Source organism: Anabrus simplex, chromosome 3, assembly GCF_040414725.1.
Source record: "Anabrus simplex isolate iqAnaSimp1 chromosome 3, ASM4041472v1, whole genome shotgun sequence".
NCBI lineage: Eukaryota > Metazoa > Arthropoda > Insecta > Orthoptera > Tettigoniidae > Anabrus > Anabrus simplex.
In genome coordinates, this window is record NC_090267.1 from 270,607,085 (window position 1) to 270,624,996 (window position 17,912).

Here is a 17,912-nt window from a genome sequence, read left to right on the forward strand (position 1 = left end):
CATTTTAAATATAAATGAAGCTGATAAGAACAATCGGCCTGGCAGGCAATTAAGAAAAGTATTAAGAGAGAAAACCTTTCTTACATGGGCTTCCTACTCCTTGAAAGGAAGGGGTGTCTCAGTATATGCCGACCTACCCAAAGCCAATGTATGGGCATAGGATAGTCATCTTCGGAGTGTAATGTAACTTCAAAGCCTTTCAGTCTGTTGAACACATGGTTCAATACTGTTTAATAGTGTTTTTTCCTAATGTTGTAGTGCAGTATTTATATTGAACTTGTGTATTTGACAGACTGAAAAGCTTTTGAGTTGTATTTAATTGAGTCGACACTGGGAAGTATGGCTTCTTTAAAAAAAAATCTTTGGAGTGGACACACTTAAAATGTTATCAAACATCTTGGTGGTTCGAGCAATCCCTGGAAGGTGCAAGAGTACAACCCACTCCTGTCATCCTGACTGACAAGACAAACTTTAGGACATATGCTTGGTATCTATCACAAGGGAGCACTGCAAGGGAATAACTGCCATCACAGGGTTAAATCAGCTTTGTCTTCAGCATTAAGATAAGTCAAGTGGCAAGTTTACAAAGATATTCACTGTGTGACTTCTACGGGTCTGATATTAAAAAAAAAAAAAAAAAGGGGGGCACACTGCTTGGATGTTAGATCCAACTATATTATGTTTTGAGGCACTGAGCAGGCAATTCTTTCTTCATTTGTATCATAGTATTGCGGTATGGAAGTATATATATATATATAAAAAAAAGAAATATTTTATGTACAACATTGAAATATATAGTATAATGCAAATCTAATTGTAAAACTCTTGAGTTACACTGTGATGGCCCAGTACTGCACTACTTGCAGAGCCATGTCTGTACCATACATTAAATGTTCCTGTGTGCAGTTTATAGGAGCCAAAGGGTGCTGAATAGGCAGGCAATTGTTGTTGACTCAAACGCAAAGATATCTATGAACCATGCCTCCTATATCTAAACAGTCATTACGTCTGACTTAAAAATTGATATGTCAAAGTATTATGATTTGGTAGCGGGGGAGGTATTACCAAATACATCTGGAATATTTTGAAGGGGCTACAGGTATCCCCGAAACACACTCGGCAATACAGTATAATAATAGGCATTATCGAAGACGTGTTGTTATGCATGCTGGAACACTGCTTTTATTTTTCAGGATTGTCAGTCTATTCCATTTTGTATAACAAACGTCCTGTGCAACTGTTGCGTTTTCCTCCCATGAAGTGTGAGTTTTAATTGTCTCCAAGAAGGTTTTTTATTTATGTGTACAAGTAATTGATTTTTTCTTCAAATTGTCTACGGGTGTTTCCGTAAAATTCAGAATCCTTGTGATCACACAGTACCTGTGTTGAGGTTCTTCAGAAAAAATATATGTAAATAGATTAGATACTTTTAGATATTTTAAATACCGGAATATTTTAGATATTAGATATTTAGATATTAGTCTTTGGGCGGAGGAGTCCTTTAAGTGGGTGCTGGACCCCTCAGTAGAGGAAATGCCATTGAAATTCAGCTTTAGCATCTGTTCTCCAGGTAAGGAATGGTTACAAAAGGCATCTGTTCTTGAGTTAGGGGTGGCTTAAAATGAACTCTGGAGCGTACAACCCCAGTTTTAGCTCTGAGGAGTGCAGTGCCCACCCTCCAAATTATCTTCAACTTAAGGCATGATGGAAACACTTTCTTTAAAGACTACTCTAGGAGGTAGCTAGATAGATAGATAAAGAATGGGTGAACCCTGCCTTCGCAGGGCTCCACACGTAGGTCTTTGAAGACCCTTTGTGTCCCTTAAACGGGTTTGCCTAGTCCAGCCCTAGTGCTCTTATAAAGGATACCAGTGTCCGGATGTTGGCATTCCTGATGTCTTCCAGGCTCACAAAATGTGAGCCAAGGTATCGATGTCTAGTGCTTGCAAGAGCCTCGCACTGACATAACACATGCGCGGAGGTCTCCTCCTCCCTACCGCATCTTCTACGCATCGCATCCTGACTGATTTTCATGATGTGTAGGTGTCTCTGTAAGGTATTGTGGCCTGTCAACAGTACAACTACCATTCGCATTCTAGTCCTATTCAAATTTATCAGGACCTTTTTATAACTTTGGCTAGGCCCTTCCATATGTCTAAGTGAGACTGGTTTGTACACTGGGATATTACCAGTTTCACGCTTCGGAGTGACACTCCCAGTAAGGGCTCTGGTCCTATGAAAGGACCTTTTGAGCCTTGTTTCGCTACTTTGTCAGCTTCTTCATTTCCACTGATACCTGTGTGCCCAGGGACCCATAATAGGGTAACTGAGCTAACTTCACACAGCTGATCTAACATCCTTTGGCATTGATGTTGTTTTAACTGCACATAGTACTTTTAATTCTGCCTGGCTGTCACTGCAAATGGTGATGCATCTTCTGTGTCCAGGCATGTTCCACATATATACAACACAGGCCAGTATTGCATATACTTCGGCCTGGAAAACAGTAGCGTATTTACCCATAGGTAGGGAGAGCCTTGCCTTAGGCCCCCAGACCCCGGCGCCTGTGCCCGTCTCTGTCCGCGAGCTATCTTTGTACCATGTACAGCCCCCAGACCTAAGATGGGCCCCAGCATCCGCGGCCCACTCCTCCCTTGTGGGTATCACCACTGTGAACTTATAATTCAAATTAAAACTAGGCTTAATCAGGTCCCCGATCATCATTGTCGTAGGCCAGATCTGGTGAAGCCTTGTAAGAATAGAGGCATGACCTCTATTCGGATTCTTGAAGGACCATCCTCCGAGTGACCAGAGGCGGTAGGCACTCATTCCCGCTATTTCCTTAACATATAAATGTAAGGGGGGAAGACCTAGGATGGCCTCCATTGCACATAATGGTGTAGTATCCAGTGCCCCTGTTATTCCTAGACACGCAAGTCTTTGGACACCGTTTAACTTGGTGTTCACAGTTTTACTCTCCGAACCTGGCCACCAGACTAAAGATGCATAGGTGATCGCGGGCCGTACAATAGAAATATAGAGCCACCGGACCACCTTAGGTCCTAGGCCCCAAGTCTTTCCGACGGCCCTACGACAGGCCCACATAATCTTGCGAGTCTTATCCACCTTATGGTCTATATGTTTCTTCCAACTCAGTCTTGCCCCAAGAATTACCCCTAGGTACTTAACTGAGGTTGTCTTAACTAATTTTTTCCCAAATAGGAAAAGCTCTGACAGTCCGTCTAGTCTCCTCCTGCTGGTAAATACCACGAGCTCCGTCTTGTCGGGATTAACCGACAAGTCCGTGTCGTGGCACCATCTTTCCACCCTACGTAGGGAGCTCTGTACGAGCTCTGAAACCGTACTGGGGAAATTTCCCACCGCTATGAGGCTAATGTCATCTGCATAGCCTTGGGCGAAAATTCCTCCAACATTTAACCTGGTAAGTAGTTCATCCACTACCAGACACCATAATGTTGGTGATAATACTCCTCCCTGTGGACACCCCCTGTCTATATTAGCTCTCAACATTACTGCGTTGAGGGTAAACAGAAATTGACGGCCCTGCAGTGAGGCCATAATCCATTTTATGAGCATCCTGCTCACTCCTCTTCTCTCTAGACTAAGTTCTATGGAGCCCAAAGATGTGTAGTTAAAGGCCCCTTCTATATCTAGGAATACAACCGTAGCAAGTTGTTGCTGATCCAAGGCACTCTCCAGCCTAGAAACTAGCTGGTGTAGTGCCGTCTCAACCGACTTCCCTGGTTGATATGCATGTTGATGAGGATGCAGGGGACAGTCTCTTAATACTTTCTCCCTGATATGTCTATCCACCAGTCTTTCTAAGGTCTTACGAAGAAAAGACGTTAGACTGATGGGTCTATAATCCTTAGGTCTAGTATATGAAGACCTTCCGGGTTTGGGTATATACACTACCTTCGCCTGACGCCACAAGGAGTACACGTACCCCATAGTGAGACAGGCTCTAAAAATTCTGAACAGGTATGGTATAAGGACCCCACCCACTTCCTGAAGAAGCGCTGGGAAGATTCCTGGGCTTTTGTAGGGGGCAAAAGATTCTAATGCCCACTTCACCCTTCTTGGGGTAACAATCTCTGCAGCTTCCTTCCAGCCACTTCTATTGGGTCTGAAGGATCCGCTCGATTCTACTTCACTATTCGTGACTACTGAACCCGGAAAGTGGGCATCAAGCAGTAAGTTCAGGGCCTCCCTCTCTGTGGCTGTATATCCACCCGAAGGTGACTCCAGTGAGCCCAGCCTTGCCCTTCCATCCAAGGTTAGAATTTTATGAAGCCTTGCCGCTTCATGTTGACTTTCAATGGAGTCACAAAACTGTCTCCAAGATTTCCTAGAAGCCTTTTTGACTTCTGACTTATACCTTCTTTGTGATTCTTTATAAGAATCTAGGCTTTCTTGATCCTGAAGTTCCCTGTATTTATTCCAGAGCCTTTGTGTGTTTCTCCTCAGGTGTTCAAGATAACTGTTCCGCTTGAAGTTTCCTGTTACTCTTTTTGCCTTAACGTCTGGGCAGTTTAATTCATAAGAGGTAACCAGTGTCTGTGTGAGAAAGCTCACATTGAGCTCCAGCTCCTCTTTGTTCTTAATTATATTTGAGGGTCCTCTTTCCAGTCCCCTCCTCACGTCCTCCCTGAAAGACGTCCAATTGGTTCGTCTTAGGGTTTCTATAAGGTGGGATCTCGAAGGAGCCCTCTATATGAAACACAATGTGTCTATGGTCTGACAAGGAAGGCTCCAAAGAAACTTTCCAGTCTTTAAGTTCCTGTATGATTCCCATGGAACCCAGGGTAGGATCTATGATCCCCTCACTCCTGTTATTGATGAAGGTAGGGGTATCGCCTATGTTCATGATCTCAAGATCAATTGTACATAGAAATTCTATGAAGTGCTCTCCCCTTCGGTTTGTGTGTTTACTTCCCCAAATGCTGTGATGAGCATTGGCGTCACATCCTACTATGACGCTTAGTCCTTGTTTTCTACAGTATATCACCAGTCTCTTGAACTCCTCCGGGGGAGGTGGAGATTCAGAGTCTGCTGGGAAATATGCAGAACAGACAACCAGGTCTCTTGGCTGTCCGCCCTCTGCATATCTCACTAGAACTACTACAAGGTCTCTAGTAATGAAGCCTGGTATAGCCCAAGCGTTATGATCCTTAACTAGTATACATGCTCTAGGCTTTTCCTCTGCTACTCCACTGAATAGAGTGAAGCCTGCACATTTTAGTCCCATGATATGCCCCTGTCTAAGCCAGGGTTCTGGTATCAGGGCGACCGAAAACCTGCCTTTCTGGATACTTCTGATAAGTACCCTAGAGGCCGCTATACAGTGTTGTATGTTTGCCTTATGAAAGTAATCATTCCTTACTTTCATGCAATACTACACCTTATGCGGTCTCCGGAACGTGCAGCTCCGTCTCCCGCGATGAATCTTGAGGCTTGGCTGGCCCTGGTTCCTGTCCGGGCTTCGCCCCTGCTAGTCTGTGTTGTCTGTGGTGGGGTTGGTCCTCTGCTTGTCGTGCTTGCCCTCCAGCAAGGTGAAGGTAGCAACATGCACCCCGTAGAAGATCTTCCCCACCACTTTCTCCACATCTCTGGAGTCCATGCTGACCACAAGTCGGACACCTCTCTTCTCCTCCTTGCAGTCGTAGACCCTCCAGCTGTTGGGATTTAAGCCATGGTTCTGGTGTGCCATTCTTCCCAAAAGGACGTTATTGTCCTTTGGTTGTCCTGGTATCCAGACCATGACTCTCTTATAGGAAAGGAGTTTATCCATGCCCACAATAGTGAGCCTGGCTCCTTCCCACGGTTGTATACCTATAACAAGACTAGAAAGCCATGCTACAGTCTCATTATTCTCTGTGACAATGACGGCCGCACCTCTCGACAGATAGCAGTCCAGGAACTGAGGCTTAATGGGCCCCTGCTCCGGAAGCTCGTGTGTCAGATTGGTGATAGCCTCCTCCACAGATTCACCTGTTTCTCAGTTAGCTGCTGGTCAGGATATCCTACAGGTACTATGGCCATCCTGATCCCAGCTTTAGCTATCCTAGCATACTCCACCTTGGGTTTTTTGTGGGTCTGCCGATCTTCTGCGGTTGCCCCCGACAGAAGTTGTTTCCCCACTGGCATCTTGGTGGGTGGAGTCCTCTGTGCCCTAGAAGCAGAGCCCTTTTCAGGGTCCCGCCTCTTGTGCCCATTGGATCCCCCCACAGTCGTTGCTGTTGCGGCAGTAGAAGGCCTCTCAGCTCCAGGAGTTAGGCCCTCTTTGGCCTGGTCCCGGGCCTTTAAAGCCTTCTTTCCTCTTCTCAGCACCGGAGCGTTGTTTCTTCTTTTTCTTCTGGACTAGTAGATTGCTCACCTCTAGAGTGAGCTCTCTTACTGTCGAGGTCGTGCTGTCCGAGGGTATCTCCGAAGAGTCCCCATCGGTTGTTGCTGAACTGGTGTTCCTCTCGGAGGCCCCAGAAGAGCTCTCCGGTTTATGGGTAGCTACGGTACTCATTTAGGTCCCACGAGTAGTTAGCCCCGCATACCCGGGTAAGGCTACTTACTTAGAGAGGGCGCCAAGTATCTCGAAGGCTCCATTCAGGACACATCTCCCATGTGCCATGCACCCCATCGGCACGGGTCGCGTTACACCTTAGGGTTGGGTGGTGCTTTAGCTTCCTCCTCCTTGTATACCGAATGGTTACCTAGTGGGGCTCCATTCGGCATCGCAAGAAAGGAGCTACTAGTCCCCCTCATCACGCAGAGGATCTTCAGTTGAAGAGGATAACCAAGGTTAACCCCCTACAATTGTAGAAGCACACTCGAGGGGGACTCTAGGAGGTAGCCCGAAACAGAAATCCCCTACCGCCATGAGTCGTGCAAACAGGCAGTCGGATTCTGGAGAGTCTGGAACATCATGAAGGGAAGAGTTGGAGCTTCCCAGAACCCCAACTCAGAGGATTTAAACAAAGTGCAAACACCAGCTCTTAACACTTAACATCAATACACTACTGAAGACAGGAAAATTAAAGCAACTGATCAACATTTTGGAAGACAGGAACATCTGCACATGGCACTACAAGAGACCAGATATCTGGATGAAATTACAATAGATTCAGAAAGATTCAAAATCTACAAGGGAAAACCCGCAAATAAGAATAGCTCCAGCATAATGATCTTAGGGACAGCCTTTGTAGTTAAAAAGAACAAAAGGGGTCCATCAGTTTCACTTCACCATCAGAGATCATTTTGCTCCTCTCCTTCAGGTCTAAAGCCTATACAGTCACCATAAATGTAGATAATAAGAGAAACCCAGAAAAGATGTATGTCTTTTCTGAAACTCTCAAAGAGGCATCTTCTAAAATCCCTCATCATATAAAAATCATGCTCGCTGACTTCAGTTGCGCAGGTTGGCAGGGAAAAGAAGTACAGAACAATCATAGGGACTGCCCGGTACATACGAGGGGCATTTGAAAAGTCCGTGCAAAAATAAAAACTACTTACGTGTTTGGGGTAAACATTTTTTATTTTTCAACAGTGTCTCCTTTTAGGCTTATACACTTCGTCCAACGATGTTCTAGTTTGTTGATCCCTTCTGAATAACAGGATTTGTCCAAGTCTGCAAAATATCCATTAGTGTTTGCAATCACCTCGTTTGAATAAAATCTTTGTCCCGCCAGCCATTTCTTCAAATTGGGGAACAAATAGTAGTCTGAGGGAGCCAAGTCTGGAGAATAGGGGGGGATGTAAAACGAGTTGGAATCCTATTTCCATTAATTTTGCGACCACAACTGCTGAGCTGTGTGCTGGTGCGTTGTCGTGATGGAAAAGGACTTTCTTGTGGGCCAATCGCGGGCGTTTTTCTTGCAGCTCGGTTTTCAAGCGGTCCAATAACGATGAATAATATGCACCTGTAATAGTTTTACCCTTTTCCAGATAGTCGATGAGGATTATCCCTTGCGAATCCCAGAAGACAGTCGCCATAACCTTTCCGGCCCAAGGAACGGTCTTCGCCTTTATTGGTGCAGATTCCCCCTTGGTAACCCATTGTTTAGATTGTTGTTTGGTCTCAGGAGTATAGTAATGTATCCATGTTTCATCCACAGTGACGAAACTACGTTTAAAGTCCTCTGGATTCTTCTGGAACAGCTGCAAACCATCCTTGCAACAGTTCACATGATTCCGTTTTTGGTCAAGCATGAGCAATCGCGGCACCCATCTCGCAGATAGCTTTCTCATGTCCAAATGTTTATGCAAAATATTATGTACTCGTTCAGTCGAGATGCCCACAGCACTAGCAATCTCACGCACCTTAACTCTTCTGTCATCCATCACCATATCATGGATTTGATCAATGATTTCTGGATTCGTAACCTCCACAGGCCATCCGGAATGTTCAGCCTCACTTGTGCCCATTTGGCCAGTCCGAAAATTTTGAAACCACTTATAAACTGTTCTAATCGAAGGTGCAGAGTCACCATAATGTTTATCAAGTTTCTCTTTAGTCTCCGGAGGCGTTTTGTCTTTCATAAAGTAATGCTTAATCACCACACAAAATTCTTTTTTGTCCATTTCTTGAAAATCACTCGACTTCCTTGATTCACACGAATGCCAAACACAAAGAAATAGACCAATATGGCTGAAAATTGGTGTGCGTTCATTCAAGAGATGCAACTAACTAAACATGACCTCGATACGCGCCGGTGGTGCCATTTCTCGGACTTCGCACGGACTTTTCAAACCACCTACGTAGATGAACTAATAAAAACGGTGAAAGACTAATTGCATTCTGTAGACAATTCAACCTTAAAATAATGTCCACATATTTTAAAGCCCTGGCAAGGAAGAAGAAAACCTGGGTCTGTCCTAACAAGATGCTAGGGGAGTTCCAGGATCAACCATGTTGCAATAACTGCCTGAAATTGAAAAGAAATTCTAAACATCAAAGAAAACAAGAGCGCTGACATCGACTCAGATCACTATCTCTCAGAAATCAAATTAAAATTGCAGCCAGACAGACTCAAACTGAGAGCCAGCAAGAAGTCTTCAATACAGAGACACTGAAGCAGAATAAAGTATTTTGGAAACCTATCTAACCTAGAGATGAATAGCTGGGAAGAGAATGGAGAATCCTTGATCATTGCGTCTGAAAGTTTGGGAAACCCTCCAAGGAAATGGAAGCACAGGTGGCGGAATGAAAAGTGTGATGAAGTACCTGAAAGAAGATTAAAATCCTGGAAGAGGTGGAATTGCAATAAGACCAAGGAAAAATGAGAAGACTTCAGGAATGAATGAAGGGAACAGCCAAGATGATAAGAGCCGAAAAGAGAAAATATGACAAATAGGGTGGAAAAGGTGGAAGAAGAGTTTATAAAGAACAATACCAGGGAGTTTCACAGAACCTTCAAAGAGGAGCTACAGGGATACCAACCACCAAGTCTTTACTTCAAGCAAGCAGATGAAAATATAGTTCCTAACAATAAAGAAAACACCAGCTTTTGGCAGAATCTTTTAAAGCACTGCCAAACTCTGAAGAACCTCTGGAAAGACTAGATTCCCAGAAACGAATTCACGGCAACCCATCTTCTAGGCCACCAAACCTTGATGAGATCAAGCAGATAATCAAGGAGCTCAAAGATAAAAAATTCCCTGGTGAAGATTTGGCATTATGGCAGAAATGTTGAAGATTGGGGGAGAAATCACTGCAGGAAGAATCCACTACCTAATTGAAGACGTATGGAAAACTGAAAAGATACTGAATGACTGGAAATGTGTGCTCATACACCCACTCCACAAGAAAGGTAACTGAACGGACCCAAACTACTAGAGAGGGATCTCTCTACTTCCAGTTGCCTATAAGGTACTCTCTAAAGCCCTGCTAAACAGAGTTGAAGATCAAGCTGATCATCTCATTGGAGAATACTAAGCTGGTTTCCAAAAGGGGAGGTCATGCACAGAACAGATATTCAACCTTAAAAGTGTTTGGAGAACAAGAGCGATAAGGAGCCAGCCAGAATACCGCGGTCATCTCTGTTGACTTCAGAAAAGCATATGACTCGATTGATAGACAAACCATATTTAGTGTGTTAGATGAGTTTGGAATTCACAAGAAAATGAGAGCAATCATAAAACTATCACTGACAGACACAGTTCAAAAGTAAAGTTAGGAGAAATCTGTGCTCCGTTTGAAATAATGACAGGGGTCAGACAAGGAGACAGATTATCTCCCATCCTCTTCAACATCGTACTGGAGAAAATAATGAAAACCTGGGAAGAAGCTGTGTGATTGGAAGGAATAAGTGGAATACACCAGGCGAGAAATTAAAGATCCTAGAAATCAAGCGTTTGGCTTTTTCAGATGACCTTGTCATCTTTGCCAGAAACCGAGAAGATGCTGGAGAGCCTGTATTAAATCCCTGAAAAAGTGGGTCTTAAAGTCTCTTATTAGAAGACTAAATATATGGGGTACAAGCACCAAAGTGAGAGGCATTTGGATGTAAACCATGGCGAGATTAATAGGACGGACAAGTTCAAATACCTGGATGAATGGATCCAATTCAATGGACTGGATAAAGAGTCAAACAAGAGCCAGACAGTTAGATCTGGCTTACAAGCTAACAGAGTACAGGTATAATAAACGGGCAATATCCTACAAGGCCGAAATTTGACATAAATCGGTAATAAAACTGTAAGGATTGTGCCCTTCGGAGTGCCTTATTTTAAATAAAAAAAGGGGAGCAATAGGAACTTGAAAAGAAAGAAAGGAAGATTCTATGGAAAATTCTGAGACTGCAGGCGACTACTGATGGGACTTGGAAGAAAAATAAAAATGAGGAGCTGTACATGCACACTGAAAAGATCACGGACACAATGCGGAAACAAAGGCTGAAATTCTTGGACACCTAGGAAGAATGGATGAGAAACGACTGACCAAGATGATCTTCAAATACATCATGGGGTTGAAGGCCACCTCCAAGTGGGTGGAAGAGGTCAAGAGAGATGCAAAAGAAGTTGGAATTACATAACATATTATCCACAATATAAGAGAGTTCAGAAGAAGAATTGACAGTCTAAAATCCTTTGAAGAGAAACTACCAAAACGGAGGCCCAAACGGATCATTTCCGAAGAGGAAAGAAAGTTGAGAAGTGAAAGAATGAAGAGGTTTTGGGGAGAGAAGAGAAGAAAGGAGAGCAGTAAGTTCTATGCAGTTCATAGTTGTACAAATAAAAAAGTAACGATGTTAGAGAGTTGTAATTTTTGAACTAAGGTAAATTTATCTGTGACATTTGACATAATTCCATTCTATGCCTTATTTTATATATTGGTACCAAGTTTGGTTGAATTTCATTTAAAAGTAATATGTCTATTATTGTTAATAGCACATTCTTCCTGACATTCACTGATTGCTTAACCTCAGATCATCTGTATCTTGTTTAAATTAGAGGGCAAGTCACATCATCAGCATATTGAATGGTTTTCTACAGATTGACACTATCATGTTCGTATTAGCAATAACGAATCTGAAGAACAGCACACTGAACGGTGAGCAGCAGACATTCAGTGCCATGTTCAGATCAAGAGTTAGGATCAGAAAAGTAGTAGGCTGTACGGAGTGCTCGACTGCTGTGAATGTCACACTTGGACTCGATAGTTTGAATCCGATGAACTTTGATTTGAATATCTCACTACTAATAGTGAGTGCCCGCCACTCTCTTGCCCATCCCTGGAGTCTTCACCTCTCAAGAAGACTTACTACATAGTGCCTCCAGAGAGGGTGAGGATGAGCAGTTGAAGGCAGGGAGCAAGTGTACACTGAGTGGCCAAACGTTCATGGGAAGGTGTGTCCCATTAGAAAATGTGCCGTATATGACCCCTGAGCGTTGCGGCTAGTTGCGGAGTAGCTGAGCAGCCTATCGCAGACACCATTGTCGTGAATATGGCAACACGTTGCGAGTTAACCGACTTTGAACGTGCGTTGATCATCGGTGCATAGTGCATGGGTCATGGCACTGCGGAGATTACACGTGAAATCTGGTTTCCAAGGTCAACAGTGTCGAAGGTGAATCTTCAATATCGTATAGAAAATGTACGCGTAAACCGCCACACGGGAAGACCACAGGTGTTGAACGAACGGACATCACGTTGCCTCCGTAGAACCATACTGGGTGCTCGACAGGCTACTGCGAGTCAGATCACCGCCCAGTTGAATGTTGGGAGTCAGGAACCCATTCCTACCAGAACTGTAAGGAGGCAACTGCACAGCATAGGCTTCACCAGCCGACGACCAACTTGTGTCCCTTTGCTGACAGCTCAATACAGAGCTCAAAGACGTGCATGGGCCCGTGAACATTGGCAGTGGACCATGGAACAATGGGGGCATGTGGTATGGTTCGATGACTCCCGGTTCCAGTTGTATCGAGCTGATGAGCGCATGAGAGTGTGGCTTATACCCTATTAAGCTATGGATCCTGCTTGTCAACAAGGTTGAATCCAGGTGGGAGATGGCTCAGTTCTGGTCTGGGCGGCGTTCTCATGGGTGCAATTAGGCTCCATTGTCCGGCTGCAGGGAGCGCTGACAGGTGCATGTTATGCGGACATTCTTTCAGACCATCCGCATCCCTTTCTGGCGCTAGAAACATGGCATCTCCATCAGGGAACTCAACAGGACTATGCGCCATGTTACATCTCTGTGGTGGTTGGAGGAGCACTCCAGTGAAGTTAAACCATGGATTGGCCCTCCAGATCCCCTGAACTTAATCCAGTCAAGCATTTATGGGATGCTGTCAATGCTGGTGTATGCTCCATGAACTCGCACCAACTACACAAGACCAGTTGTGGGTAGTAGGGCAAGATGTGGGGTCCAGATCCCTCCAGAACAATTCCAACACCTTGTAGAATCGATGCCTCGCCGTATTGCTGCCGTTTTGAGGGCTTGCGGGGAAGCAACTCATTAACATCACATTCGGTGTCTTCCCATGACTTTTGTCCACTCATTGTATATACCTCTGTGGACATAGTGGTATATCATAGAGATGAAGTACCAGTATTTATCCTGTAAATTTCCTGAACTCTGTCACAGCTTGTATTTGGATCAATTTCGTCCTGTAAATCCAACCCGTATCATGTTTCTCTACAAGGTTGGATATGAAGTGAAATGAATCTTCGTAGCGAGTTTTCATGACCGGAAGCCCTTTCTAATGTCAGTCTCAACAGAGGAGTTTAATGAGATCTAATGAACGTGATGTATGACAGTAGGAAGGGAGCCAGCACATAGCCTACTCCTGTCGAATAGCACCGAGGTGTCTGCTCAAGGCTTACTGTCTTTATCCAATGAACAACTTGCCGTCAACAGTGTCGTATGCTCTCACTCCACATGAACAGTGTGGGGAGAATTGGAATTGAATTCAGGCTTTTGGCATGCAATCTAGTGATTAGAAATTGTCTACCACCACCTCTCCTACCGTGGCGGCCAACATTCTGATGTGTTTTTTTTGTTTTTTTTTAACCAACAGAACTCGAACTGGCTAACCACAGTGTCAGACCGTATGGACTTGATGCATTAACGATCATGGCCATCAGGTGTGCTGGATCAATTTCATCCCAAATGTTGCAAATAATTTTTGGCAGACTCAGTCATTTTCTTTAATAATTTATTGGGTTGTGAAAAATATTTCTGCAACTGTCAATGAGAATATAGGAAGAAAATGAAATTTAATGTTTTTTGTGATCAAAATTTCGGGAAAGCTATAGTCCTAGGACCTGCTCTGTTAGAGGCACTACCACCACGCTTTTATGGTCTCTCCAAGATTACAAACTTGATTATATCTTCAGCAACTGACTACTGGGAAGAACACTCTTCTTATGCCCGCTACTAACTTTACAATTAAGTAGAGAGGCAAATTTGTGTAATAGAGTCCTATGATGTGTAATTTGAATTGAATGTTGATGCTTCAAAATACAATATATATGTGTGTTTTTTTAATCTTCTTTCAGTTTGATCTGAGAATCGGTTTCATTAGCATTTATGATTCCACTGCTCACAGAAATAAAATTGATGCTAAAGTGCAGTATGTCAATAGTTATAATATGGAGATGATGAAGCATGGTATTCATTGTTTTGGCTTGTTTATTACAGGATGATTCTGCTATGGATGAACATGGGGTTGCAGCAGCTTTGCTTCCATTGGCTACAGCCTTTTGCCGCAAGTTATGTACCGGCGTTATTCAATTTGCATACACTTGTATACAAGTAAGTATTGTTATTTTGCTGTTAATTTTCTCGCTTCCCATCCTTGCCTTACATTTTTTTGAATGTATCAACTTTTACAGAATTGAATACATACATACATACATACATACATTATCATTATAGACTGTTATGCCTTTCAGCGTTCAGTCTGCAAGCCTCTGTGAATTTACTAAACGTCGCCACAATCCTCGATTTGCACCTAGTGTCGTGGCCTCATTTAGTTCTATACCTCTTACCTTTAAATCGTTAGAAACCGAGTCTAACCACCGTCGTCTCGGTCTACCTCTACTTCTCTTACCCTCCATAGCAGAGTCCATTATTCTCCTAGGTAACCTATCCTCCTCCATTCGCCTCACATGAGCCCACCACCGAAGCCGGTTTATGCGTACAGCTTCATCCATCGAGTTCATTCCTATGTTAGCCTTTATCTCCTCATTCCGAGTACCATCCTGCCATTGTTCCCACCTGTTTGTACCAGATATCATTCTTGCTACTTTCATGTCTGTTACTTCTAACTTAAGAATAAGATGTCCTGAGTCCTCCCGTAAAGCAAAGTTGGCCTGAAAACAGACCGATATAAAGATAGTTTCGTCTGGGAGCTGACTTCCTTCTTACAGAATACTGTTGATCGCAACTGCGAGCTCACTGCATTAGCTTTACGACACCTTGATTCAATCTCACTTACTATATTACCATCCTGGGAGAACACACAACCTAAATACTTGAAATTATCGACCTGTTCTAGCTTTGTATCACCAATCTGACATTCAATTCTGTTGAATTTCTTACCTACTGACATCAATTTAGTCGAATTGATTGAAATAATAACATTAAGTTATTTATTAGACCACCTAATCAATACAAAATCGTCTTGGATGATTTACATAAATTTGTTAGCTAATAGTGGTACATGTTTCGCCTTCCCTGAAGGCATCATCAGCCATAGTCTTAACCTTAAATTAAAAATAAGCGTCTAAATAACATGTAGTAATGAAATGAATTTTAAAATCTTGAAGAGATTTGAAGTGAAATAACATTAAAAATAACAGTGATGGTTTGAAAATACAATGTGATGAGATACAATAGTGGAAGTGGATGTTATTATTTCAATCAAATATCATCAATACGGACCAAAAATGATATTTATTACATGTAATATCAATTTAGTCTTCGAGAGGCTAATTTTTATACCATACTCATTGCACCTCTTTTCAAGGTCCAAGATATTACACTGCAGGCTTTCGGCACAATCTGCCATTAAGACCACGTCGTCAGCATAGGCCAGACTGCTTATTACATTTCCACCTAACTGAATCCCTCCCTGCCACTTTATACCTTTCAGCAGATGATCCATGTAAACTACGAACAGCAAAGGTGAAAGATAACAGCCTTGTCTAACCCCTGTAAGTGCCCTGAACCAAGAGCTCATTCTACCATCAATTCTTACTGAAGCCCAATTGTGAACATAAATGCCTTTGATTTTAATAATCTACCTTTAATTCCATAGTCCCCCAGTATGGCGAACATCCTTTCCCTCGGTGCCCTGTCATATGCTTTCTCTAGATCAACGAAACATAAACACAACTGCCTATTCCTCTCGTAGCATTTTTCAGTTACCTGGTGCATACTGAAAATCTGATCCTGACAGCCTCTCTGTGGTCTGAAACCACACTGGGTTTCATCCACCTTCCTCTCAACCACTGATCGCACCCTCACTGCCTAGATGCCAGTGAATACTTTGCCTGGTATACTAATCAATGAGATACCTCGATAGTTGTTGCAATCCTTCCTGTTCCCTTGCTTATAGATAGGTGCAATTACTGCTTTTGTCCAATCTGAAGGTACTTTACCAACACTCCATGCTAATTTTACTACTCTATGAAGCCATTTCATCCCTGCCTTCCCACTATACTTCACCATTTCAGGTCTAATTTTATCTATTCCTGCTGCTTTATGACAATGGAGTTTATTTACCATCCTTTCCACTTCTTCAAGCATAATTTTACCAACATCATTTTCCTCCTCCCCATGAGCCTGGCTGTTCGCAACACCACCAGGATGATTTCCTTTTACATTGAGAAGATGTTCAAAATATTCCCTCCACCTCTCCAGTGATTCCCTGGGATCTATTATGAGTTCACCTGAATTACTCAAAACACTGTTCATTTCCTTTTTCCCTCCTTTCCTAAGATTCTTTATTACTGTCCAGAAAGGTTTCCCTGCTGCTGACCTAGCCTTTCCAGGTTATTGCCAAAATCTTCCCAGGACTTCTTTTTGGATTCAACAACTATTTGTTTTGCTCTGTTTCATCTGCGTACCAATCCCTGTCTGCCTTGGCCCTTGTTTGGAGCCATTTCTGATAAGCCTTCCTTTTACGTTTACAAGCTGCTCTCACTTCTTCATTCCACCAAGATGTTCGCCTTTTCCCATCTTTACACACAGTTGTTCCTAGGCATTCCCTTGCTGTTTCTACTACAGCATCCCGGTATGCCACCCATTTACTTTCTATATCCTGAACCTGCTTCCTGTCTACTGTTTGAAACTTCTCACTAATCATATCCATGTACTTCTGTCTAATTTCCTCATCCTGGAGATTTTCTACCCTTATTCGTTTGCAGACAGATTTCACTTTCTGTACCCTAGGCCTAAAGATACTTAGTTCACTACAGATCAGATCGTGGTCTGTATCATCGAAACATCCACGGAAAACTTGTACATTCCTAACAGATTTCCTGAATTCGAAGTCTGTTAAGATATAGTCTGTTATGAATCTGGTACCCCTAGCCTCCCATGTGTAGCTGCGAATAGCCTTATGCTTGAAGAATGTATTCGTAACAGCTAAACCCATACTAGAACAGAAGTCCAGCAAACGCTTCCCATTCCCATTAGCTTCCATATCTTCCCCACATTTACCAATCACCCTTTCATATCCTTCAGTTCTATTCCCAACTCTCGCATTGAAATCGCCCATTAGCACTATTCTGTCCTTGCTGTTGACTCTGACCACGATGTCACTCAATGCTTCATAAAACTTGTCAACTTCATCCTCATCTGCACCCTCACATGGTGAATATACGGACACAATTCTAGTCCTAATTCTTCCAACTGACAAATCTACCCACATCATTCGGTCATTTACGTGCCAGATACTATATTGCATGCAATGGTATTCCTGATAAGGAGCCCTACCCCAGACTCTGCCCTTCCCTTTCTAACACCCGTCAAGTACACTTTATAATCTATCTCTTCTTCATTATCTCCCGTTACTCGAATATCACTTACTCCTAGCACATCCAAATGCATCCTCTTTGCTGGCAGCCAGTTCTACTTTTTTCTTCCATAAGCCCCATTAATATTGATAGCTCCTCATCGAATTCCATTTCGTTCGCCAAGTTGTTTCCAAGGAGTCCCACGCCTGTCAAATGGGAGTGGGACTCCGTTACTCCCATAGGTCCGAGGCTTGCTTAAAATGTAAATGTCGGTAAATTCATGAAGCAGGATGCTACCCTACTTGCACATAGTCCAAGTGAGGATCTCTCCTCTAATGGGTTATGGACCACCGGTGAATTGTATGGTCCTAGCTGCCTGAGCACAAGGAGGGCCATGACTCAGAATATGTACATGCCCACTCCAATTCCA

The 17,912-nt window shown here is 43.2% G+C and overlaps 1 protein-coding gene across 1 annotated transcript in view; it reads left to right on the top strand.

The window, feature by feature from the left end:
* Sbf (SET domain binding factor) overlaps positions 1-17,912 on the top strand; it is an 851,001-nt gene that overhangs the window by 224,222 nt on the left and 608,867 nt on the right. The window contains exon 12 of the mRNA XM_067143032.2: positions 14,160-14,273. Coding sequence (XP_066999133.1) covers positions 14,160-14,273 — 114 coding nt within the window. The remainder of the gene's footprint in view (positions 1-14,159; positions 14,274-17,912) is intronic.